This window comes from Pelobates fuscus, chromosome 5 (genome assembly GCF_036172605.1).
Source record: "Pelobates fuscus isolate aPelFus1 chromosome 5, aPelFus1.pri, whole genome shotgun sequence".
In the NCBI taxonomy this organism is placed as follows: Eukaryota; Metazoa; Chordata; class Amphibia; order Anura; family Pelobatidae; genus Pelobates; species Pelobates fuscus.
Window position 1 is genome coordinate 155720137 of NC_086321.1, and position 24898 is coordinate 155745034.

General features: G+C 42.8%; 1 protein-coding gene and 1 non-coding gene across 2 annotated transcripts; one reads left to right on the forward strand and one right to left on the reverse strand.

Annotated features, from left to right (window-relative positions):
• Positions 1–1190: 1190 nt before the first annotated feature.
• Positions 1191–23807, reverse strand: SIRT4 (sirtuin 4). Its single transcript, XM_063457063.1, has 4 exons — positions 23731–23807; positions 3599–4131; positions 2939–3233; positions 1191–1822 (listed from the first exon to the last, which is right to left on the reverse strand). The coding sequence occupies exons 2-4, from the start codon at positions 4090–4092 to the stop codon at positions 1667–1669; spliced, it is 945 nt and encodes a 314-aa protein (XP_063313133.1). The 5' UTR covers positions 4093–4131; positions 23731–23807; the 3' UTR covers positions 1191–1666.
• Positions 23808–24031: 224 nt separating this feature from the next.
• On the forward strand, positions 24032–24172 carry LOC134613159 (U4 spliceosomal RNA). Its single transcript, XR_010091183.1, has one exon. It is a non-coding gene; the product is annotated as a U4 spliceosomal RNA (small nuclear RNA).
• Positions 24173–24898: the final 726 nt, after the last annotated feature.

Here is a 24898-nt window from a genome sequence, read left to right on the forward strand (position 1 = left end):
CCTATGTTAATCCGGCCCTGCACATAGTGGGCATAGACAAATAACATGATAAAATGCTGGTTCCTCACTCTATTTCTACATGCAGCTAGCTGTGGGATAAATAATATTAAAATGTTAGGAAAACCCACTCCATCTTCCATTCCATGCTCTGAAATAGGGGTTTGATTGCAACCGATGCAAACCTTTATAACAAGGAAGGAGCCATGTGTTGCCTCCAATCAACTCACTGAAATGACGATCCTTCATTAACCAGTAGATTGCTATCTACATTTCCACGTAAGCCGAGAGAGTAGGTAACCTGGCACTGTGGGTAACCGGGCATGTGCTTCAGCATCATGAATATTTGCTGCAATTCCTCACTTTGCAAATTAGAATTATGGAGTCAGTCAGTCCCACATGTACTCACAATGCCATCCTCACACATACAATGCCAGGTGATTTCACTGGCACAATAACTGTCCCACAACTATAGTACCTGAAACAAGGGAGCAATGGAAAATAAGGTCCCAATTAATCCTATATTTATGTGGGTGTTTCCCTTAAAACGATATGACCAGTAAAATAAAATATTCTCATTTCATTACATACATAACACTGTAAGTTGATGCTCAAGTACTGTAGTACTCCAATTCGCAATACAAACGTGAAAGTATGTAACATGTACATTTTGTTTTTGACCTCCTCTGCACATTAGGTGAGAAGGAAAGAGAGTGAGGTTTTTACAAAGTTACAGGTACTCTCACAGATCCTGCATGTGGTGTAGGGGGATAGTAGCCACGTTTCTGTGTACTATTTCAACATGCCCATAAATTGCTTATAATACCAGCAGGTCAATTTATTGTGTTTTTTTTTGTGAGACAAATCTTTGAATTTGACCCAAATAAACAATGTATGAGGTAATTTGGCTGTTGATACATAACAGAACTGCTACACTTCATACAACAAATTGTATTATTTATTTTTTCAGCTGGTGTGACATACCCTGACTTACATAAGGAAATTCAGGCACAAAAGCTGTATGTGCCTTTAGTTATATTATTGTTATTTTATTATTTATAAAGCGCCAGCAAATTCTGTATATGAACACACACACACACACACACAAACACAGAGTCAGGTATTACTCTGCACTTGCCTTCCAAGCACGTTTTGTCAAAAAAAAAAAAAAAATTCACTTCTAGTAACCACAGTAACAGTAGCAGGTTCCAGGCATGTATCCCCGATGCCAGTCATTTATTCTGTAAGTATGTTTAAAAACAAATCTCTCCTACCAAAATCTTAAACACGGGAGATTAAACAGCTGCTGTTTTCCTTAGCGCTGTCAGAAGTGCCTCACAGGATACAGACTGAGAACTCCTTCTACATTCAGGATAAATGGTTACAAGCCTTCTAAGTGGGATACTCAAATAGTAAGACCCACTAAAAATCACCAATCAGCTTTTCCCATCATTCTGGATAAATATCACAAACCTTACTGAGAACAAATGAACGTGTCTGGTTTATACCGTACGGCATAAGATCTATCAGTCTTCGCACAGCACCAAAGGGGTACTTGGACTTCATTCAATGTGGACAGTTTATTGACCCTGCAGGCACTCAGTTTACTGAATGACCACGTGACATCTTGACTTTTCTCTATATCTCAGTGACACACTGCACACGGGTTTCACTCTTGGGCCAATATATGTGGCAGGACATCCCCACAGCGGGAACTCACTTTAACAGATGCCAAATGATCTGCTCTAGTGGGTCCAATATTAAGTATTGCAATAGGAATGTGTTTCTCTTTCGCCTTCAGAGCAAATCTGTATCCAGAGTAAACCTGCACAAACAAACAAAAACAAAACATATTTTAGAGAAAATGTCACACACTTTGTATTCACAGACTGAGAGATATACCCATACTGGCAGAGTAGGCAACACACTATATAATATTCTACACACATCCTCCGATATGTTCAAGTCTGGCAGGTATATGCATATTATGTACAGTGTGTGAATACATAAATTAAAGGATCGGGGATGGAGCCTGGCTTCTCTTTGGACCAGTGGGGGATATCACTGTCCCCACTGGACACACAGAGGATATCTACTCTGTCCAGTGAGTACTTTATCTGACACAGGAAATGGAGCGGACTTAAGATCCTCTTTGGTCGAAGAAAGTCAGGCTTAGGAAAAATACATGAAACAAAGTAGACCCTACTTTGTCTTGTGTTTTAAAGAAAACTAGATCAGAAAGGAAGAAAAGAAGGACAGATTCGGAGAGAGGAAGAGAAGAGGAAACAATATGAGAAAGGTAAGTTAATTGAGAGAGTGCCACTTTGACTTCTAAATGGCAGAGAATTGAACTGTGAGACTGCAGGAGCATGATCTATACACAAAAACTGCATCATTAAGCTAAAGTTATTTTGGTGACTATAGTGTTCCTTTAAAGTTAGCTGGAGCAGGGTTCAATTCCTGCAAAATGGATAAAGAGTGTAACAAAAGGAAGAGAAGGGAGTTATAGTCAAACTGGAGGGCAGACCTTGAAATTCTGTATTAAAAAGGCCCTATTTCACTAAACGGTGGGCCTAAGTCTAAATATACACAGAAATCCCTACAACTACCTCCTCACACCACACAATATGGAGCTGTGTGCCTACAATGCCAGATAGGTAGTACCCATAGTGGAGCAGAAAGAAAACAAAAACAAAAAACAGTGCCAAGTGTTACCCATATGTAAAATAAACAAAGAAAAACACCCTGACGCGCGTTTTTAGGTTTGATGACAGACCTTAATCAGGGTAAACTTACTAAACCATTGCTCATAGACTGTTAAGTACTATAGTGGCATAAAAAGAAATGGAAATTAAAGTAAATTATAGAAAAATTGTGTTTAAAACACACTTATTTTTGCACAATACATGTTGAGTTCATAAATACCCTCTCTGTCACTCACCTGCAGCGAGGAGCCAATTACAAGCATGGCGTCAGACTGGCTTAAGTAGTCATACAGGGAGAATACCAACTCCTGGCTCACGGTGTCACCAAAGAATGTTACTTGAGGCTTCAGAACCCCACCACAACTTTCACAGGCTGGGACATTAAAGTTTGCCACCTGCTCGTCCGTCAGAAAGACATCCCCATCTGGGGCTACTCCGTGTGACTCTTCATTCCAGGATGGATTGAGAACCATAAACCTTTCCTGGAGTTCAGACCTTTTAACCACGGTCTTGCAGGAAAGACATATTACCCTAAAGAGAAGACAGGAAAGGAAAAATGAGGAGGATAGGGAGAACAGATGTTACAAAAAACAAAACAACAGAAAATGGGGTGGGTAAACGTGTCATATGTATATTAAATATATCATGTCACAGGAAGGTAGACATTTATAGAAAAGCAATGTCATCATACTCCAACTGATGGAGGCAAGGTCACATAGAGTCAGTGTGATTTTGTTGCTTTAGGTGTCATGGTGTAAACAGAAGGGTGAGAAAGGCAGTTGGACAGAGGGTAGGGCTTATAGTGAAAAAAAAACCCAAACAAATCTAAAGACAGGTCCTGCCAAGGTGTTGGTGTACAGGAGTACAAACACATATTGCTTTCTCAGTTTATCTACCGATGAGTGCAACCATGTAGCTCAGAGAGGCGCTGCTGTCCTGCTTTGGTATGGAGGGCATCCACGTTTTGTGTCACCAGCCAGTGTAACTTCCCAGCTCTCTCCCAATTACTTAGTGCTATATGTGCCTTGTTTGGCTGATGGGAAGAAAACTGTAGCCATCCAACAAAGTTCCGGGCCCAGTATCGCCTACGCGCAGCCTCGCTTCTGACAAATTCTGCATGTTCTATGGGCCTTCTTTCTGTCCTCGAGTAGAGTCCCACACCTTCAGAGCGATAGTCTGGAATTCCTGACTCAGTGGAGATTCCAGCTCCAGTCATGACAAAAAGTCTCTGAGAACAGGATACAAAGTCCTGAAGCAGCTCCACCTGCTGGCGATCGACGGGAGCACAGGCAGGGACATACTCTGACACTGCAAGGTGGGAGACACACCTGCACTGTAAAATGTTCTGCTGCCTGAAAGTATGCACACCCTGTCTAATGAAAGGCAACATACCACAAGACCTCTGTGCTGGAGATCAGTCAACAAACATCTGCAAGAGAAGTACATGAGATATCAGATCAGTATAGGTTACAAGGACGGATAATACATATGTCCTAGGGCAGGGGTTCCCAAAAGGTAGATCCCCAGATGTTGTAGAGCTACAGCTCCCATGATGCTTTCTAAAGTTTGAAATGCATCATGGAAGTTGTAGTTTTACCACATCTGGGAATTTATTTTTTGGGCACCCCTGTCCTAGGGCGTCTGGGCATGTCAAACGCAAAACATCTGCAAAAGTTAAAAAATATGTACACAATTATAAATTAGAACTGTGTTTTTTCATACCAGTCCTGGAAGTGCCCCGTGAATGCAGAATTTCCCAATTCTTTTCCAAAGTGGATACCAAGAAACCTGGGTCATTCAGAACTGGCTTGAAAATCTCTGCTCTAGTATATGAAACATGGGATGCAGTATAGTTCACACATAGGTTAAGAACTGTAGGTAAATGCAGATCAATCATTTGTAGTGTGAAATGCCCACAGGAAGTACCGATGACTCCAGGTGGACCATAATAAGCTCCATGGTCATGGTTATAGGAAGGGATCAGAGCTGGGATTATATTACAATGGCTACAAGAGGACTTAAAAGATGTCTGAACAATATCGGAACCTTGTGCTTAGCAGGTGTTGTGGTGGAATCTCGGTAAAAATAAATTTAGTAGGCCGAGATTACCACGTGGCATGTGTACGTGCATATGCTGACGTATCGATCAGTTGGTTGCACGAGGCAAGATACGATCAGTAGTGTGCGGAGCATGTGCAAGAATACAGGATGTAGTATTCCCCCTCCTCCATTGTGCTGGACAAGCCATGCGGTCAAACAGGAAGTTAATTCTTATTTGTGTTGATTGGTTAAGAGAATGTGCGGGTGGAGCTTAATATGGGAGGAGTTATGTGCCTATATAAGGAGCCTGCACTATTGTCCGGGGCTCAGAACTTGCTGTATTTTGGTGACGTTAGTCCCTCTGAGTCCCGATCGGTGATCCAATAAAGAATCTCTTCCTTCCTGAAGAAACCTGTGTCCATCTCTCTGTGCTTCGCTTCCGTCAGTTTCTCCGGTATCATTTGGTGCATTGGCCGGGAAGCTCATCGTTCAACGGTAGCTGAGAGGCAGAGGCGTGAGACGGTCTATCTTTGCCCACGTTCTCTACGGCTGCACCCCTGAACTTCTGCGTGGACCTCCCTTCGTCTCGGCGCCACTGGTCTGTTGTCCAGGAGATCATCGGCCTCTACATAAGAAGTGCTGGGGTGTCCCCGTCGATGAGTGTGAACTCAGGTTCAGGAACGAGGAGGTAAGACAACTGCTGTTTTAGACGGCAGGACCCACTAGGGGTATACCGATTGTGCGGTAGGCCCAAAGGGGTTTTGAATCTGTGTATCTGCCCCCTCTGTCGGAGGGAAGGAGCGAAGGCGCAACGCTCGATCGAACGCTCTTTAGTCAGACCGTTTGATTTTGTTAGTCAGGCGGGGCTCTGGTGTAAATAGCCCTAGCCGGACACCGGTGTCTTGTCTAGACTAGCGTTCTAGGGTGTATATTTTGTTCGCTAGGTCGGAGGGACCGGGAGACTAAGCGGCGCCTGTGTAAATTCGGTTCGCTAGCTCTCAACCTATCTGGGCTAAGTGGGAAGGCGTGTAAATTTGGAACCCACTAGACTTTTGATAGTGCGACTAAGAGGCGCCTGTGTAAATTCGGTTCTCTAGCTCGCTATATGTGGTGATTGGGCAGTGTGGCTAACCAAAACGGGTGTATATAGTTTTAGGTAGTCCATTCAAGGTACTGGCCAATAGTTTAGTTGGGAATTGTAAATGTGTTAACGATTGTTTAGTAAAGTGTATATCTTGTTAGATAGCGCGAGCTCAGCCGTCTAGCGAGAGTGTTAATAGTGTGTTGCTGTATTATAGTACACGGTACCATAACCCTGTATATTTACTGACACTGTATATAAGTACTAATCATTGTCGTCCATTGCATGTTTAACACCATAACCACTAATAATTGTATTGTGACCTTAACTTGTGCTTTGACCTATGCTAACCGTACTGTAACCGCTATTTGTAAAAGACGATGTTACTGGGGTGTGTTATAGACGGGTAATTCGTATATAGAGAATTATAGCGTGGGTGACTGTATAGTTACGCCAAAGGGCATAATATTGATTATATAGTGACTGGTGTAGCAGCTGTGTGTGTACGGGAATTCCCTGAGTGTTTATTGTTATTGTGTACGTTTCACTTGGTAACCGTACCACGTGGTGCTGTTGCCAGAGGAAACGGGTGTGACTGTTGAATAGTACGCGTGCATAGTATTCGTTGTCGACGACGTTCCATTGTTAAGTATGGGTGCGTCGCAGTCAATGATTCCGGATCCCTTAGGTTGTATGGTGAAGAATTTTAAAAAGGGATTCAAAACTTGTGATTTTGGGGTTAAAATGTCTCCTGTACGTTTGGTCACTTTGTGTACTAGGGAGTGGCCTACTTTGGTTGCGGCATGGCCGCCACGTGGCAGTTTGGATCCAACTCTGGTACAGCGCTTACACGTGGCTGTATCAGGTAGGCCTGAACTTTACGGCCAGTTTCCTTATATTGATTGTTGGAGACAGGCCGTAAATGACTCGCCAAAATGGCTCCGGACATGCCACGAGGAGCAGTGTCGCCTCATGGTAGCTAGGACTTGTTCGTCCACTAGGACTGGTGTTAGGCCCATTTTGGACACGCCCCCTGAGTCCGAGATCCCTTTGCCGCCCCCTTACTTTCCGTTAAGAGGAAGTGACGCAAACGCAGGAAGTCCTGCAACCCTCCCCTCATTACCCTCATCCACTTCCGCTTCCTCCTCCAGTACAGGATCCACCCCCCCTCGTACTAAATCTCCCCTTCCGGAATCAGAACCAACCCCCATTAAAAACGAATATCCTGATTTGGCGCCACTTCAGACTTCCGGTCAAGCTTCATCTAGCTCGGCTCGAAGTGTTTTATTTACAACCTTTTCCCAAAACCAAGCTCCCATATCCCCATACCCTATTTCTCCCCGACTGGAACCTATGACTGACGCCCCTCCACGTAGCCCCATACAGACCCGACAGTTGACCGGTGCCCAACAATTAAGACACTATCAGATGCCTCTTCGTCTGAATCCTGGGTCAGCCTATATCGATGCCGCAGGCCAAATGGCACATGCTGACCCAGTCTTTGTATATGTCCCATTCACGACAACCGATCTTTTAAATTGGAAGACCCACAATTCCTCGTATACTGAGAAACCACAAGCTATGACTGATCTGTTCACCTCAATAGTACAGACACATAACCCGACATGGGCTGATTGCCAGCAGTTATTAATGACTTTGTTTAACAATGAGGAAAGGACAAGAATTAACCAAGCAGCCATTAAAGCACTAGAGGATAGAGCCCGTGCTTTGAACCAAGCTAATCCAGCAGCATGGGCCGCAACACATTATCCCAACACCGATCCCGATTGGAACGTAAATGGTGCTGATATGGTCCAACTCAGAGCCTATAGAGACGCTATAATTGCTGGCATGAAAGCCGGAGGAAAGAAAGCTATTAACATGTCGAAGACAGTTGAGGTGATTCAGAAAAGCGATGAAGCGCCCAGTGTCTTTTATGACCGATTATTGGAGGCATACCGCTTGTATACCCCCTTTAATCCGGAAGACGCAGACAATTCCCGAATGGTGAACTCCGCCTTTGTCAGCCAAGCTTACGGAGATATTAAGCGCAAGCTACAAAAGTTAGAAGGGTTTGCAGGTATGTCAATCACCCAACTAATGGAGGTAGCGAATAAGGTTTATATGAATAGGGAAACAGAAAGTAAGAAAGAGGAAGAGCGCAAGATGCGTAAAAAGGCTGATATGCTAGCGGTAGCGATCGCAGGCGTAGATAGACGGGGCCCAGATAGAGGCGATAGTAGATGGAATGAGGAACCTCTAAGTAGAAATCAGTGCGCATACTGTAGGGAAGAAGGGCATTGGAGAAATGAGTGTCCTCGAAGAGAACAGTGTGAGAAAGACAGACCTAGGATAGGGTATGGAAACTTTAGAGGCAGAGCGAGAGGTAGAGGAGGCCCGGGAGGGAGTAATGGTTATAGAGGGAGTAATGGGAACAGAGGAAGTGTTAGGGAAGACAGGTATATTCCAGCAGCGCAAAGGTCCCGCGATAGAGAAGGCAGGGACTTCGTAGGATTGGCTGACACGGTCATGGAGGACTATTGATACCGACCGGGCTCCATCCCCCTTGGTCGAGCGGAGCCTATGGTCGATGTATCAATAGGGGGGAAAAGGAGTGCGTTCATGATCGACACTGGTGCTGAACATTCAGTGGTGACTAATCTAGTTGCTCCTCCATCTGGAAGGACTATTACTGTGATAGGAGCAACTGGAAGAAGTGCTGAAAAACCGGTTCTTAAAAGTCGACTCTGTACATTGGGAGGCCACGTAGTAAAACATCAATTCCTTTATATGCCTGAATGTCCAGTCCAATTGCTGGGACGTGATATGCTATCAAAATTACAAGCGCAGATTACGTTCCTACCAAATGGAACAACATCCTTAAAGTTTAATGGACCTTCAGGTATCATGACATTATCCGTACCAAAGGAAGAAGAGTGGCGACTTTATACAGCGTTGACTAGCCAAAACCCTAGGAGTGATGAGACATTATTTAATATACCAGGAGTTTGGGCAGAGAACAACCCACCAGGACTGGCCCGCAATATTCCACCTATAAAAATTGAACTAAAACTTGGGGTTTATCCAGTGAGCCTAAGACAATATCACATCCCGCAGAAGGCTAAGAAGAACATCCAATCCTACCTGGATAAGTTCATACGGTATGGTATCCTAAAATTCTGTACTTCCCCCTGGAACACCCCATTGCTGCCTGTTCAAAAGCCCGGTACAGATGAGTATCGACCTGTGCAGGACTTGAGAGCAGTCAATGATGCGGTTGTTAGTATACATCCAGTTGTACCCAATCCATATAACCTGCTTGCTTTAATTCCGGGCGGGGCTACTTACTTCACAGTCTTAGATCTCAAAGATGCCTTCTTTTGCCTCCGAATTGCCGCAGAAAGTCAATGTATTTTCGCTTTCCAATGGGAGAACGCTGTAACGGGCTCAAAACGCCAGATGACTTGGACAAGACTGCCCCAAGGGTTTAAAAATTCACCTACCCTATTTGGTTCAGCCCTAAGTCAAGATCTACTGGATTTCGAGTCCATCCCAGGAGAGTGTGTATTGTTACAATATGTAGATGACTTGTTGATAGCAGCAGTTACAAAAGAGATCTGTCAGCAAGCAACGCACGATCTACTACACATTCTCTGGAAGGCAGGATACAAGGTGTCTAGAAAGAAGGCTCAGTTGTGTTTGCCAACTGTCAAATATCTGGGATTCCATATCTCTGAAGGTCAAAGAATTATGGGGCCAGAGAGAAAAGAAGCTGTCTGCCAAATACCAATACCCAAGAATAGAAGACAAGTGCGAGAATTCTTGGGGGCAGCAGGCTTCTGTAGGATATGGATTCCCAGCTATGCGATACTGGCAAAACCTCTGTACGCAGCTATCAAAGGTACAGAGCACGACCCCTTCTTATGGACCCAAGAACAGCAAACGGCATTTGAAGATGTGAAGAAGGCTTTGATGAGTGCCCCAGCATTAGGTCTACCTGATCACACACGACCATTCTACTTATATGTACATGAGCAAAGAAGAATGGCTGTGGGAGTATTGACACAGTACTTGGGATCATGGCAAAGACCTGTTGCCTATATGTCTAAGCAATTGGATGCAGTGGCCAGCGGACTTCCACCTTGTCTAAGAGCCGTAGCTGCAGCCGCCCTGCTAGTAGCTGAAGCCGATAAACTCACTCTGGGTCAAGAACTTTATGTACGAGTCCCACATGCAGTACAGACGTTGTTGGATTACAAAGGAAATCATTGGTTTAGTAACAGCCGTATGACCAAGTATCAAGCAATGTTGTGTGAAAACCCAAGAGTGCATTTAGAGACTGTAAACACCTTAAATCCAGCTACCCTTTTGCCACAACCTACTGAAAGTCAACATGATTGTTTGGAAGTAATGGATGAAGTATTCTCAAGTAGACCAGATCTTCGTGATTTTCCCATCCAGAACCCCGATGTTCAATATTATACCGACGGCAGTAGTTATGTGAAAGAAGGGATCCGCTATGCAGGATATGCAGTAACAACAATAGACAAGATGATAGAAGCTCGGCCACTGGCGAAAGGAACATCAGCACAAAAGGCAGAATTAATAGCACTAACACGAGCGTTACAATTGGCTGAAGGTTTAAGAGTGAATATCTATACGGACTCTAAGTATGCGTTTTTAACCACTCATGCCCACGGAGCTTTGTATAAAGAAAGAGGACTACTGAATTCAGAAGGCAAAGAAATCAAATACGCAGCTGAAATCCTACAACTATTGGAAGCAGTGTGGGAGCCGAAAGAAGTCGGTATTATACATTGTCGAGCGCATCTGAGAGGAGATGGTGATGTAACCAAGGGAAATCGGATGGCAGATAGTGCAGCTAAGCGTGCTGCTGAATCAGGAAGACAGGAGTATGTGGGGCATATAGCTGCTCTTATACCAACTCCACTGTCCCAATGGACTCCAGTTTATACAGCTCAAGAAGAGGAGTGGTTAAAGACTGAACCAGGAAAGTATTTGGAGAACAAGTGGTATCAGCTAGAAGATGGAAGAATAGTCATACCAGCATCACTAGCGGTAGAAATTGTCCAAAATTATCATAACGGGACACATTCTGGGAGAGACAGCACTGAAGAATCTCTTAGAAAACATTTCTACATACCAAGATTGTCCAACTTGACTCAGGCCATTGTACGAAGATGTGTAACGTGTGCTAAAAATAATGCAAGACAAGGACCAGTAAAACCACCAGGAGTCCAGTTTATGGGGGGACTCCCCATGTCCGATCTACAAATAGACTTTACAGTGATGCCTAAATCGGGTGGACATCGTTACCTGCTGGTAATTGTGTGCACCTATTCAGGCTGGGTAGAAGCATGTCCTACTCGTACAGAGAAAGCAGGAGAAGTTGTAAGATTCCTGCTACGAGAAATAATACCCCGATATGGACTACCCTGTTCTATAGGATCGGACAATGGTCCAGCTTTTGTTCATCAGTGCCTACAACAACTGACTCATATGCTTGGTATAAAGTGGAGGCTTCATACTGCATATAGACCCCAGAGTTCTGGTAAGGTAGAGAGAATGAATAGAACTATTAAGAACCAGTTGGCTAAAATGTGTCAGGAAACCCAACTTAAGTGGAACGTTCTCTTACCCATAGCTCTATTGCGAATCCGCAGTACCCCTACCAGAAGGATGGGCCTCTCTCCTTTTGAAATCATGTATGGGCGACCACCTCCCGTACTTGGTAACTTAAGGGGGGACTTGAGTCAGTTGGGAGAAGGAATTACCCGGCAGCAGGTTGTAGAGTTGGGTAAGACTATGGAGGAGGTACAGAAATGGGTACAAGATAGATTACCTGTGAATATTTATCCCCCTGTTCATAGTTATCATCCAGGAGATCAAGTGTGGATTAAAGAGTGGAATAATGTACCGTTAGGGCCCAAGTGGAGAGGTCCTTATGTTGTTCTTTTGTCTACCCCTACAGCGATAAAAGTAGCCGAAGTGACTCCGTGGATACATCACTCCAGGGTTAAACCAGCAGCAGTCGATTCTTGGCAAGTTACAGCAGATCCAGAGAATCCCTGCAAGATCCGGTTAAAACGCACTACTCAGTCGGAGTAACGAGGAATCGTGTGGATTACAAATTTTATTGTTACAGGGATTTGGTGCGTGAGTGAGAAGGCCATAATAAAGCCTGTCCGCTTACCAACACATAGTATATAAGCCAGGAAAGTCTCGAAGGGACACCTGTGAAGACGAGCAGGACTCCATTCCCTGCAGCCCTCACATCCTGGAAGCTGAGGCGCCTTCGCACGGACGAAGACTGAGGATGACGGCGAAAGATGTGCTTTTGATAGTGTTTATTTATATGTGTTTTTATATTCAGGAAGGTAGAGGTACCGACACTCCTAGCTGTGAGGTATGCATTAAGACTACGAGAACAGGTAACCATATTTCCCAAACCCTAATTTGGCATTCACAATACGAGTGTAAAGGAGATGTATCGAGATGTAGATACTTAAATATAGACTATAGTGTGTGCCATTTAGGAGTAGGAGAACCTAAGTGCTTCATTCCGGAGTATCAACCTCGTACAATTTGGTTGACTCTCAGGAATGGAGATCCTCAGGGGACCCTAATTAACAAGACGGTGTTAGAATCCGTACATTCTTCGGGTGTTCTGCTATTTGATGCGTGTAAAGCGATATCGAGTGGTAGAAAGCCGTGGAATGTATGTGGGGATCTTAGATGGGAGAGGACGTATGGGTCTAATGATAAATATATTTGTCCCAGTAGTAAAAATAAATATGTAAGTCCTAGATGCCCAAATAAAGATTATAACTTTTGCCCATATTGGTCTTGTGTGGGGTGGGCGACTTGGGGACAGACAGTAGACAAAGACATGATAGTGACTAAGTTGCCGACTAGCCCATATTGTAAGTCTATGGAATGTAATCCCATCCATATACTTATAAATAACCCCGATAAGTTCTTAGACAAATATGGCAATTTATTTGGGTTTCAGATATACGGGACGGGTTTAGATCCTGGGACAGTATTGTTCATAGGGATAGAGACTGATACGGTATCCTCCCAAACTCATCAAGTATACCATTCCTTTTATGAAGAGATGAGCATAGATAATAAGATCCCCCATAATGCTAAAAACCTGTTTATTGATTTAGCCGAAAGTATTGCCGGTAGTCTTAATGTTACCAACTGCTATGTGTGTGGAGGTACTAACATGGGAGACCAATGGCCTTGGGAAGCAAAGGAGGTAATGTCCGGTTTTGAGGCAGTTGACCAACTAATATCTACACAAGCCGATTATCATATGAGTGTTAGAGGTAAATCTGAGTGGAGATTAAAGACCTCCATCATAGGTTATGTTTGCATAGCAAGGAAAGGAATAATGTATAATACTTCTGTAGGAGAATTAACTTGTCTAGGGCAAAAAGCTTATGATGATGATACAAAGAATACAACTTGGTGGTCGGCTTCAAATGTCTCGGAACCATCTAACCCGTTTGCTAGATACGCCAATTTAAAGGATGTGTGGTTTGATTTATCCATCACATCTACCTGGAGAGCCCCAGCAAATTTGTACTGGATCTGTGGTAAGAAAGCCTATTCGGAGTTGCCACAGGACTGGGAAGGGGCATGTGTGTTGGGTATGCTCAAACCATCCTTCTTCTTGTTACCGATTGAAACAGGTGAGACTTTAGGTGTTAAAGTGTATGATGTGAATCATAGGAAGAAAAGGGGACCCATAGAGATAGGCGCCTGGGAAGATAATGAATGGCCTCCCCAGCGTATCATAGATTATTATGGGCCAGCCACGTGGGCTGAGGATGGTACCTTTGGTTACAGAACCCCTATTTATATGCTCAACCGTATTATAAGATTACAGGCGGTGGTTGAGATTATCACTAACGAAACATCACAAGCGCTCAATCTTCTAGCGCAGCATAACACCAGGATGAGGACAGCAGTCTACCAGAATAGATTAGCCTTGGATTACCTTTTGGCAGTAGAGGGAGGTGTATGTGGGAAGTTTAACCTGAGCAATTGCTGTCTTCAAATAGATGACGAAGGGCAAGCAATAGCTGAGCTTACTAGCCATATGGTTAAACTAGCGCATGTGCCTACTCAGGTATGGAAAGGGTATAATCCAAGTAGTTGGTTTGGTAGCTGGTATGAGTGGTTTGGAGGGCTTAAGGCAGTGGTAGGTGGAGTCCTACTGATTTTAATGTTGTGTCTACTCCTGCCGTGTCTTATACCCTTAGTAGTTAGGTCTGTGCAAAGCCTGATAGAAAATATAGCAGAGAGGAAGGCTGCTGCACAGATAATGGCGATTTATAAGTATAAGGCTCTAAATCAGGGAGAACCAATGCAAGAAGATGAGTGTTGAAGATTCACATCATAAGATAAGTCTGGTCTGGTTCAAGGTAACTTGCGGTGTATGCAAACCAAGGTTAAGTGATGCCTCAAGTAATTGTGAAATATCAAGAGGCATCAAAGGGGGGAATGTGGTGGAATCTCGGTAAAAATAAATTTAGTAGGCCGAGATTACCACGTGGCATGTGTACGTGCATATGCTGACGTATCGATCAGTTGGTTGCACGAGGCAAGATACGATCAGTAGTGTACGGAGCATGTGCAAGAATACAGGATGTAGTATTCCCCCTCCTCCATTGTGCTGGACAAGCCATGCGGTCAAACAGGAAGTTAATTCTTATTTGTGTTGATTGGTTAAGAGAATGTGCGGGTGGAGCTTAATATGGGAGGAGTTATGTGCCTATATAAGGAGCCTGCACTATTGTCCGGGGCTCAGAACTTGCTGTATTTTGGTGACGTTAGTCCCTCTGAGTCCCGATCGGTGATCCAATAAAGAATCTCTTCCTTCCTGAAGAAACCTGTGTCCATCTCTCTGTGCTTCGCTTCCGTCAGTTTCTCCGGTATCAGTGTCAGCGCTAAAACAACAAGAAGAAAACTAAACTAAAAGCAAAGTAGATCATTGTAATAGAGAAGCATGCCTGCCACCTGTTCTTTAAACTCATCTGTCGTGACCTTTAACTGGAACAATGTCAGATACAGCATATATTTATATATCAAGCGTGTGTAGCATTTTTCTTACATTTAACATGGATTTTATAGCAGGTAAGGTCGCCATCCTCCTTCTTATTGCAATATACCCTTACAGTACGTGAGGGATGAGAAGTAAGAATTGTGGCTTATGATTTGTAAATGTATAACAAATCCTCTAAACAGGAAAACAATGATGTCATCGTCACTGCATCCAGAAGGAATGGATTTGATTCTGTGCGGGGATGTTGGCCGCAGTGATCATGCTTATTAGGGCTCCCTCAATTCTACTCCTTGTAAGGAAACTGATAGGACCATAGCTGCTGCAGCACCTGGCATGTAACTATACACAATGTTAAAAGCTAGGACAGCTCACTGGAAGCTACAAAGCATTATATTATAGGACAGGGACAGATGTTGGCTACCGGTGCTGGTTGTGCAAGCTATGGATGGACAGTAAAGCCCTAGAAGGCAATATTCGACAATGCATTATGAAAAGCTGGTTAATCGGCCTTAGCAGAAGGTTTGGAATGAATATTTACAAACAGTGTCAGGGCTATTCGCTAAATTTAATATCGTCAGTGATTCAAAGTGAATTTCAAATAGAAGGACATTTATCCACTGTGACATTCCCAACAAATCTAATGTTAGTGGATAAGGCTGTGTGTGTTTGATTGCTTTTTTTATTTTGCGATATATGCAATTCGAAGTTTGTTTTAGCAAGGCCTTTTTTTTACCTCTAATATCTCCTTTCTCTAACTTGAAAGCGCTGGGGAATTATGCCAATAATAATATTAATAATTAATTGTCAATGCATTACATAATCAATGTAAAATTGCATTATATAAAAAATAAAAATAAGGGGCGGAGCTTGACTGGCTTCCTGAGCAGACGCTCGTATGCTGAGCTCCTGAAGCCAAAATTGAAAAATCGCCCCAAAATCGATAATAATGGCTCGCACCTACACGAGCTTGCCATACCTGGGATCAGTAAGCCTCACTGAACCTCCCGATACCACTCGTCAGAAAATCGGTGCACGGCAACCCGAGACATTTAGCCGCGGCCTGCAGGCACTGGACAAGGGGAGAGACGGCCGCTTTCCCCGTCCTCTCGCTGGCGGCCCGGGAAACAAGATACTCTCCCCCCCCCCCCCCCCCCCCGGACCGGTGGGGGTTATCCCGGTCCCACCACGGGAGCAAGCCCGGCCATACGGCGGACAGCCACCTCAACCACGCAGTCGGCCCGCGACAATTGGGCAAACCATAATGGCGGACGCCACGTGGATGACTAGCCACTGCACAGAGGAGCCTGATATCCTGAAGCGGATAGAGCGTACATTTGCAGCCTTTTGGGAGCGACTAGCTGACAGATTGGAACAAGAACTGCCCTGCAAGCCAAAAGTCGCCTTGCCCGATGTACCATCACCCAGCTCCGGCCATCGGCAAGCTATCCTCAAGCGGCAAAGATTGGGAAAATGGCGCCAAAAACGACGACTCCCTCAACCTACTCACATCCCTGTTCACAACCGCAGAGCAAAAGGCGGGAACCCTCCTGTGAGAATGCCGCGACGTCGGTGGGGATGCAACAGCAAGCACACCACCGAGAAGGCTTCAGGTGGAACCCCTCCACCGACTGCACCCACCTGCCGATCCACTGTGAATCGGGTAAGCACGCAGCAAGCAACATGGCAGCAGGACACTGCACGCCAAGATCACAGAGTAGATTACCCCATCAAGCCCACTCACCACTCAGCAGCGACGGAAAACGTCCACCAGCGACAGACGTCCCCACAGATGGTGTTCCGAGCACTCCAGACTCAAACCAGCGACAGACATCGGCGGAAAGCCTCCCCGAAAAAAAGGGAGGACGGAGCCCTACAGCAGCAGTTATTCCACCGTTGTCCTCAGGGCAACCGCCAAGCCCCCATCGCAGACCGACCGGAACGGGTCGCGCAGAGACTAAACGCAGGAATCGGCTGAGTGCTGATAAGGGGCCATCAAGCTGCATCTGCCTAAACATGGGACATAGAGAGAGCTTAGCGGCCGCTAGCTCCATATTACGGGACACTTGTAAGCCAGCCAGATGAAGCCCTTAAAATAGTTGTTATAACCATATGTTTTATCCGTAATCCATAGACTGCATGCTGAGTCTACCTAGGCTTAGACTAGTCCAGTTTTCAGTGAATGTTATACTCTTATGTTCCTTTTTATTTTTTAATTGTATTTTTTCTTAATTTTCCTTACTTTAGTGCACTCTCACTAATAAGCTACTTAAAAGTTAGGATCCACGAGCTATGTTTAATCTTCTAGTCAAGCAGACTTAACATGAGAATCACTATCCCCAGACTAGCTGGGATACAAGCGAGACTTAACCTATTGGTGCCCTTGCTGTCTGCAACTTATGCTCCGTAACATATATGTTTATTTCAAGTTTTGCAATGTCATGCTGCGTTACTGATTGTTATAATGCAGCTAGGCACTTACAGCGCAACTAAATGAAGCAGAAATGACAGTCCACTTATTTCGCTATTATTTTTATTTCTATTTTTATTATCTCCCAACATGTAACTAACTTATACTGTTTTACCTAGTTGGTGAAATACGCTAAGTTACTAAGCCCCTCAGACCTTAGTCCCATGATGTGATTTCATGTACAGCTCACTAACCATAACTAGTTTTACGTATTGAACTGGTATATTCAGATTTAGCGATACCTGCATTAAAGCAAGTGATAACAGTGTTATAGTGAGATACAACAGTATTATAGCGAGGTACAACAGTATTATAGCGAGGTACAACAGTATTATAGCGAGATACAACAGTATTAAAGCGAGATACAACAGTATTAAAGCGAGATACAACAGTATTAAAGCGAGATACAACAGTATTATAGCGAGATACAACAGTATTATAGCGAGATACAACAACAGTATTATAGCGAGATACAACAGTATTATAGCGAGATACAACAACAGTATTATAGCGAGAGACGAGACAACAGTATTATAGCGAGATACAACAGTATTATAGCGAGAGACAACAGTATTAAAGCGAGATACAACAGTATTATAGCGAGAGACAACAACAGTATTGTAGCGAGATACAACAGTATTATAGCGAGGTACAACAGTATTATAGCGAGGTACAACAGTATTATAGCGAGGTACAACAGTATTATAGCGAGGTACAACAGTATTATAGCGAGGTACAACAGTATTATAGCGAGAGACAACAGTATTATAGCGAGAGACAACAGTATTATAGCGAGATACAACAGTATTAAAGCGAGATACAACAGTATTATAGCGAGGTACAACAGTATTATAGCGAGATACAACAGTATTATAGCGAGATACTACAGTATTATAGCGAGATACAACAGTATTATAGCGAGATACTACAGTATTATAGCGAGAGACAACAGTATTATAGCGAGATACAACAGTATTAAAGCGAGGTACAACAGTATTAAAGTGAGGTACAACAGTATTATAGCGAGATACAACAGTATTATAGCGAGAGACAACAGTATTAAAGCAAGATACAACAGTATTAAAGCGAGATACAACAGTATTATAGCGAGAGACAACAGTATTATAGCGAGATACAACAGTATTATAGCGAGAGACAACAGTATTATAGCGAGAGACAACAGTATTAAAGCGAGATACAACAGTATTATAGCGAGATACAACAGTATTAAAGCGAGATACAACAGTATTAAAGCGAGATACAACAGTATTATAGCGAGAGACAACAGTATTATAGCGAGAGACAACAGTATTAAAGCGAGATACAACAGTATTATAGCGAGGTACAACAGTATTATAGCGAGGTACAACAGTATTATAGCGAGAGACAACAGTATTATAGCGAGGTACAACAGTATTATAGCGAGAGACAACAGTATTATAGCGAGAGACAACAGTATTATAGCGAGGTACAACAGTATTATAGCGAGATACAACAGTATTATAGCGAGGTACAACAGTATTATAGCGAGATACAACAGTATTATAGCGAGATACAACAGTATTATAGCGAGATACAACAGTATTATAGCGAGATACAACAGTATTATAGCGAGATACAACAGTATTATAGCGAGATACAACAGTATTATAGCGAGATACAACAGTATTATAGCGAGAGACAACAGTATTATAGCGAGGTACAACAGTATTATAGCGAGGTACAACAGTATTATAGCGAGGTACAACAGTATTATAGCGAGGTACAACAGTATTATAGCGAGAGACAACAGTATTATAGCGAGATACAACAGTATTAAAGCGAGATACAACAGTATTATAGCGAGGTACAACAGTATTATAGCGAGATACTACAGTATTATAGCGAGATACTACAGTATTATAGCGAAAGACAACAGTATTATAGCGAGAGACAACAGTATTATAGCGAGATACAACAGTATTAAAGCGAGGTACAACAGTATTAAAGTGAGGTACAACAGTATTATAGCGAGATACAACAGTATTATAGCGAGAGACAACAGTATTAAAGCGAGATACAACAGTATTAAAGCGAGATACAACAGTATTATAGCGAGAGACAACAGTATTATAGCGAGAGACAACAATATTATAGCGAGATACAACAGTATTAAAGCGAGATACAACAGTATTATAGCGAGAGACAACAGTATTATAGCGAGAGACAACAGTATTATAGCGAGATACAACAGTATTATAGCGAGATACAACAGTATTAAAGCGAGATACAACAGTATTATAGCGAGAGACAACAGTATTATAGCGAGATACAACAGTATTATAGCGAGATACAACAGTATTATAGCGAGATACAACAGTATTATAGCGAGATACAACAGTATTATAGCGAGATACAACAGTATTATAGCGAGGTACAACAGTATTATAGCGAGGTACAACAGTATTATAGCGAGAGACAACAGTATTATAGCGAGATACAACAGTATTATAGCGAGATACAACAGTATTATAGCGAGAGACAACAGTATTATAGCGAGATACAACAGTATTATAGCGAGATACAACAGTATTATAGCGAGATACAACAGTATTATAGCGAGATACAACAGTATTATAGCGAGAGACAACAGTATTATAGCGAGATACAACAGTATTATAGCGAGATACAACAGTATTATAGCGAGAGACAACAGTATTATAGCGAGATACAACAGTATTAAAGCGAGGTACAACAGTATTATAGCGAGATACAACAGTATTATAGCGAGATACAACGTATTAAAGCGAGAGACAACAGTATTATAGCGAGATACAACAGTATTATAGCGAGATACAACAGTATTATAGCGAGATACAACAGTATTATAGCGAGAGACAACAGTATTATAGCGAGAGACAACAGTATTATAGCGAGGTACAACAGTATTATAGCGAGATACAACAGTATTATAGCGAGGTACAACAGTATTATAGCGAGATACAACAGTATTATAGCGAGATACAACAGTATTATAGCGAGATACAACAGTATTATAGCGAGATACAACAGTATTATAGCGAGATACAACAGTATTATAGCGAGATACAACAGTATTATAGCGAGATACAACAGTATTATAGCGAGATACAACAGTATTATAGCGAGAGACAACAGTATTATAGCGAGATACAACAGTATTATAGCGAGGTACAACAGTATTATAGCGAGGTACAACAGTATTATAGCGAGATACAACAGTATTATAGCGAGATACAACAGTATTATAGCGAGATACAACAGTATTATAGCGAGATACAACAGTATTATAGCGAGATACAACAGTATTATAGCGAGATACAACAGTATTATAGCGAGAGACAACAGTATTATAGCGAGAGACAACAGTATTATAGCGAGAGACAACAGTATTATAGCGAGATACAACAGTATTATAGCGAGGTACAACAGTATTATAGCGAGATACAACAGTATTGAAGCGAGAGTTAACAGTATTAAAGCGAGAGATAACAATATTCAAGCGAGAGAAAACAGTATTAACGCGAGAGAATGCAGTATTAAAGCGAGAGATAACAGTATTTAGCCATAGCATGTTACTATATATAAAATGAGGTAGTTAATCATAGGAGACTTTGTTCATATGTTATGTCGACCCTATTTTGTGCAACTCTTGAACGTCTCCCTCTCTTTTTCTGTACCCCCATAAGCATATGCCTCAACAAAAATAAAGAATTTAAAAAAATAAAAAAATAAAAATAAAACAACATTTAAAAATGTTCTCTCGTAATTACTAAGGTTCTCTCATGGGGCTCCTGGACTCCGATATTATCATTTGTAGATTAGAATGCATGTGCAAATATGGTCACAATCCACCCGTGCACACACATTAAACAGGGTTAACTAAAGGGAAATTTCTAAGTAAATTCCAATTTAAGGCTCTCTCTACCTCTTCTATTTGCCTGTGTATATTGTACGTTTCTCCACGAATTGTACAGCGCTGCGGAATCTGTTGGCGCTTTAGAAATAGCAATAATAATAATAATAATAAAAGGCCACAATATTGGAATTGGATACTTTTCTAAGTCAGCCATGCTACATGTTAAGCCTAAAATGTAAACTTCACTTTGAATTCTCACTCACAGTAAATAACCCTGCTAGTCTGTCATGTTCGCAACCAAATGTAAACTACTGGTAGCTTTTTGTGCAAGGTAATAGAAGATGGGCACAAACATGTATTCTGCAAATTTAATGGAATTCTGGTAGTTCCTCCATTGCCGGTGTAGCTCTCAGTGGAATGCTAACTGCTGAACCATGCCAGCTGCTCAAATACTCAACTGTTAATATCCCATCATTTAAGCAGTGGGGTGAAGATTAATGATGATGGAGTTGGTGGGGTCCTATCATTGGTCCTCCCCCACTTTGCATGATGGCCCAGCAGGTACACTTTAAATAGCTAATAGTCCAGTAGCTAATACCCTGACCCATGGATTACAGGATGGAGTATTATCTGTGATGGTGAATGACGTACCCCATGTCCTCTGCCTACTCCCTGCCCACTTACAGAGAATAAGGGTTAAATAATACAACTGGACAGCTATGTTATGGCTTGCTAAATGTGTCAAACCCAGGTCAGACTGTAATGAAATAGTTAAAGGGACAGTACAGTCACCAAAACAACTTTAGCTCAATGAAGCCATTTTGGTGTATAGATCATGCCACTTTAGTTTCACTGCTAAATTCTCTGCCATTTAGGAGTGAAATCACTTTTGTTACTGTTTAGGCAGCCCTAGCCACACCTCCCCTGACTGTGACTGACACAGCCTGCATGAAAAAAATGGCTTCTTTTACAATCAGATGTAACTTAGGTTTTTGCAAGGCAAGTTCTCTGGGCAATGTGATTCCAAAATTACTCCATCCATGTTTCTTGTGTGACTTACTGTGACTGATATTTTATGAATTTAAAAAAATGTAAAGGGATCCTATAGTTACAGGAAAACAAAGTAATTTTCCTGGCACTACAGGTTTAAAAGGTCCCCCCCTCCTGTGGGGCTGAAGGGGTCAGGCTCCGCCAACATCAGCCGTCGGGGGAGACCTAATGCGCATGCGTGGCAATGGCCGCACGCGCATTAGACCTCTTCATAGGAAAGCCTGAAGGTAATGATTCTATTCACCAGAACAAATTCAATAAGCGTTAGTTGTTCTGGAGACTATAGTGCCCCTTTAACCCCTTAACCAGGCTAGCGGTATTCCCGAGCGTGACTCGGGGTTAATTTTCGCTGCCAGAAGCGGTAACCCCGAGAACAGAGCTGGCAGCGGAGTCTCCTTACCTTCTCCTTGCGATCCAGCGATGTCCCCGCGCTGTGATTGCCGGTGAGAGCCCAGGCGGATGCCTCCATCTGACTTCCTGGTTCCGTCTCTGTGAGCCGCAGAGGCTCATGGGGGCGGAACTGGGCGGGTAATTCAAATGTTTCAAGCATAAAAGTGACACACACACACATAAAGTTAGGTGATACAGTGAAATCCTGTCGGATATTATTTATTAGATTATAATTCATGATTTTATGTTTCGAACTTTATCACATCTGAGAGTACTTTTGGTCAGGTTTAAGAAAGTAATTACTGGCCTACAATACATAACACCAAATTTCCATGCAAAAAAATGGTACCGCTTTTGGTACAAAATTCCTGACATAATCATACTGCCAGGGAGGTTAAGGACCAAACTTCTGGAATAAAAGGGAATCATGACATGTCACACATGTCATGTGTCCTTAAGGGGTTAAGGTAAAGTTGATTTGGTGGCTATAGTGTCCTTTTAAGTCACTAAGGACCAATAATACCCAGACAAGTGATTGGTGAGGGCAGTGTTTTGTTTTTTGAAAAGGTGGCAAAGCAGCACATTGGCTGAAAGAGTGTGAATGTCAGATAATGTTCAGTGACTTAGCAGAGAAGGAAATCCACAGACAGAAAGGAAGATGTGTGAATGAAACAGGAGAACCTATAGCTGTACATCATCTGTCCGAGGAGGGGTGAAGAATGTGCCCAGCAGCCTGGGTGTAATTACACCTTGCATACTAGAGAGGGCGCTCTGGCTCTGACGGGTAAAAAAGGGGGAATTTGTGGCCGTTAATGGACGTGTGGCAGATTAACAGCTATGCTGTGTTTAATGCTCGGTGAGTTATTAGTCTGGCTGAGAATGATAGGAAGCGTATTCCTGTGTGACAGTAGTGGATGAGTGCCGTGTATCAGGACTCTGGGGGGCTGTGTTACAGTGTAACACTGTAACAGGATTGTTATGGTTACAGTGAGCGATCTCGGGGTGTTCCAGCAGTAGAACGCTTACCAGAACGTGGAAGTACAAACAGCCGCAGCCAGAGCTCACTCGGGACAACTAGCCCCGCCCACCGCAGCGCAACGTCACGCCTATATCTGCATAATATACCCATCATACATTGCGCTGGGTAATCCGCTCGCTAGGTGTTATATAAACTAAAATAATGCGAAAACGCGGGTATAACCGCTTTGATGAAATATCTAGTTAAATAGCTGAAGTATCCGAGTGATTGGTAATTTATAGTAGTGCATCGCTTTAAGCTGTCCCGGGGGGCGCGTTGGTTGGGTTCTCCGTTATCCCGGTGTTCGGGAGCTTTGCGCAGTGGCAGTATCGTAGCCAATGAGGTTTATCCGAGGCGCGATTATTGCTAATTGAAAACTTTTCCCAATACCCCGCCGTGACGGCTTGAAATATAGCCGGCACCGGCAATTTTTGACAGTCTCTACGGAGACTGAATATCCAAGTTCAACAAAAGAATGAATTGATTCTAGAAGCTGATAAATAGCAATATTGCTCGTAGAGTTTGTGTTATTAGACGGGCGGTGTTCAGGTGTGTAGATATAGATATATTCCTTGTTAATAATGTAGAAGACAATGTATTTCCTGATTCATCATGGTGACACGAGCTGTGCTGTGATCTGTTTCTTGATTTCGTTCAGAGATCTGTTGTGTGCATTTATGTAACACTTAAAAATAGAACGTTTAAAAAGAACAGATCGTGAAAGCTTGGAGTTGTGCTAAATTTATTAGAACCAATATAATAAACGAACTTGGTCCTATATAAAATTAGGCAATAACTGCAGTTTCCTTCCCTTTTAAAGATGAGAGGAGGGGAGGGGGGGGGTCTTGGTATGCGTGTTTGCAGTGCTGCTGTGTATCAGCTGCTTCTAGGGAAAGGAAGCTATTGCTATTCATTACAGGGTGAATGGGCTGCAGTGCAGAATATAAAGGAATACTATAGAGTTAGAATACTAATGTGTACTCCTTATGCTGTACTGCTCAGCTGGCTGTTTAGGTGACCGGCCCTCACCTGCAAGGATATAAAAATAAAATATTAAAAAAAGCACTTTTGCTTCAAATTTCTCCCTACCAACCTTGCTGGAACCAAGTTGGGCTAAGATCACCAAATTTGATTATCTCAGACAATCCAATGCTCGAAAGTCCAATGCAGGAAAAT

Bases quoted from the DNA above. Each gene is read 5' to 3' on its own strand.
- SIRT4 (XM_063457063.1), bottom strand. From the start codon at position 4,092: ATGTTGCCTTTCATTAGACAGGGTGTGCATACTTTCAGGCAGCAGAAC. The intron at 3,234-3,598 runs GTAGATAAACTG...TCTTCTCTTTAG, and splicing joins CTACATGGTTGCACTCATCG to GGTAATATGTCTTTCCTGCA. The intron at 1,823-2,938 runs GTGAGTGACAGA...TTGTTTGTGCAG, and splicing joins TAATTGGCTCCTCGCTGCAG to GTTTACTCTGGATACAGATT.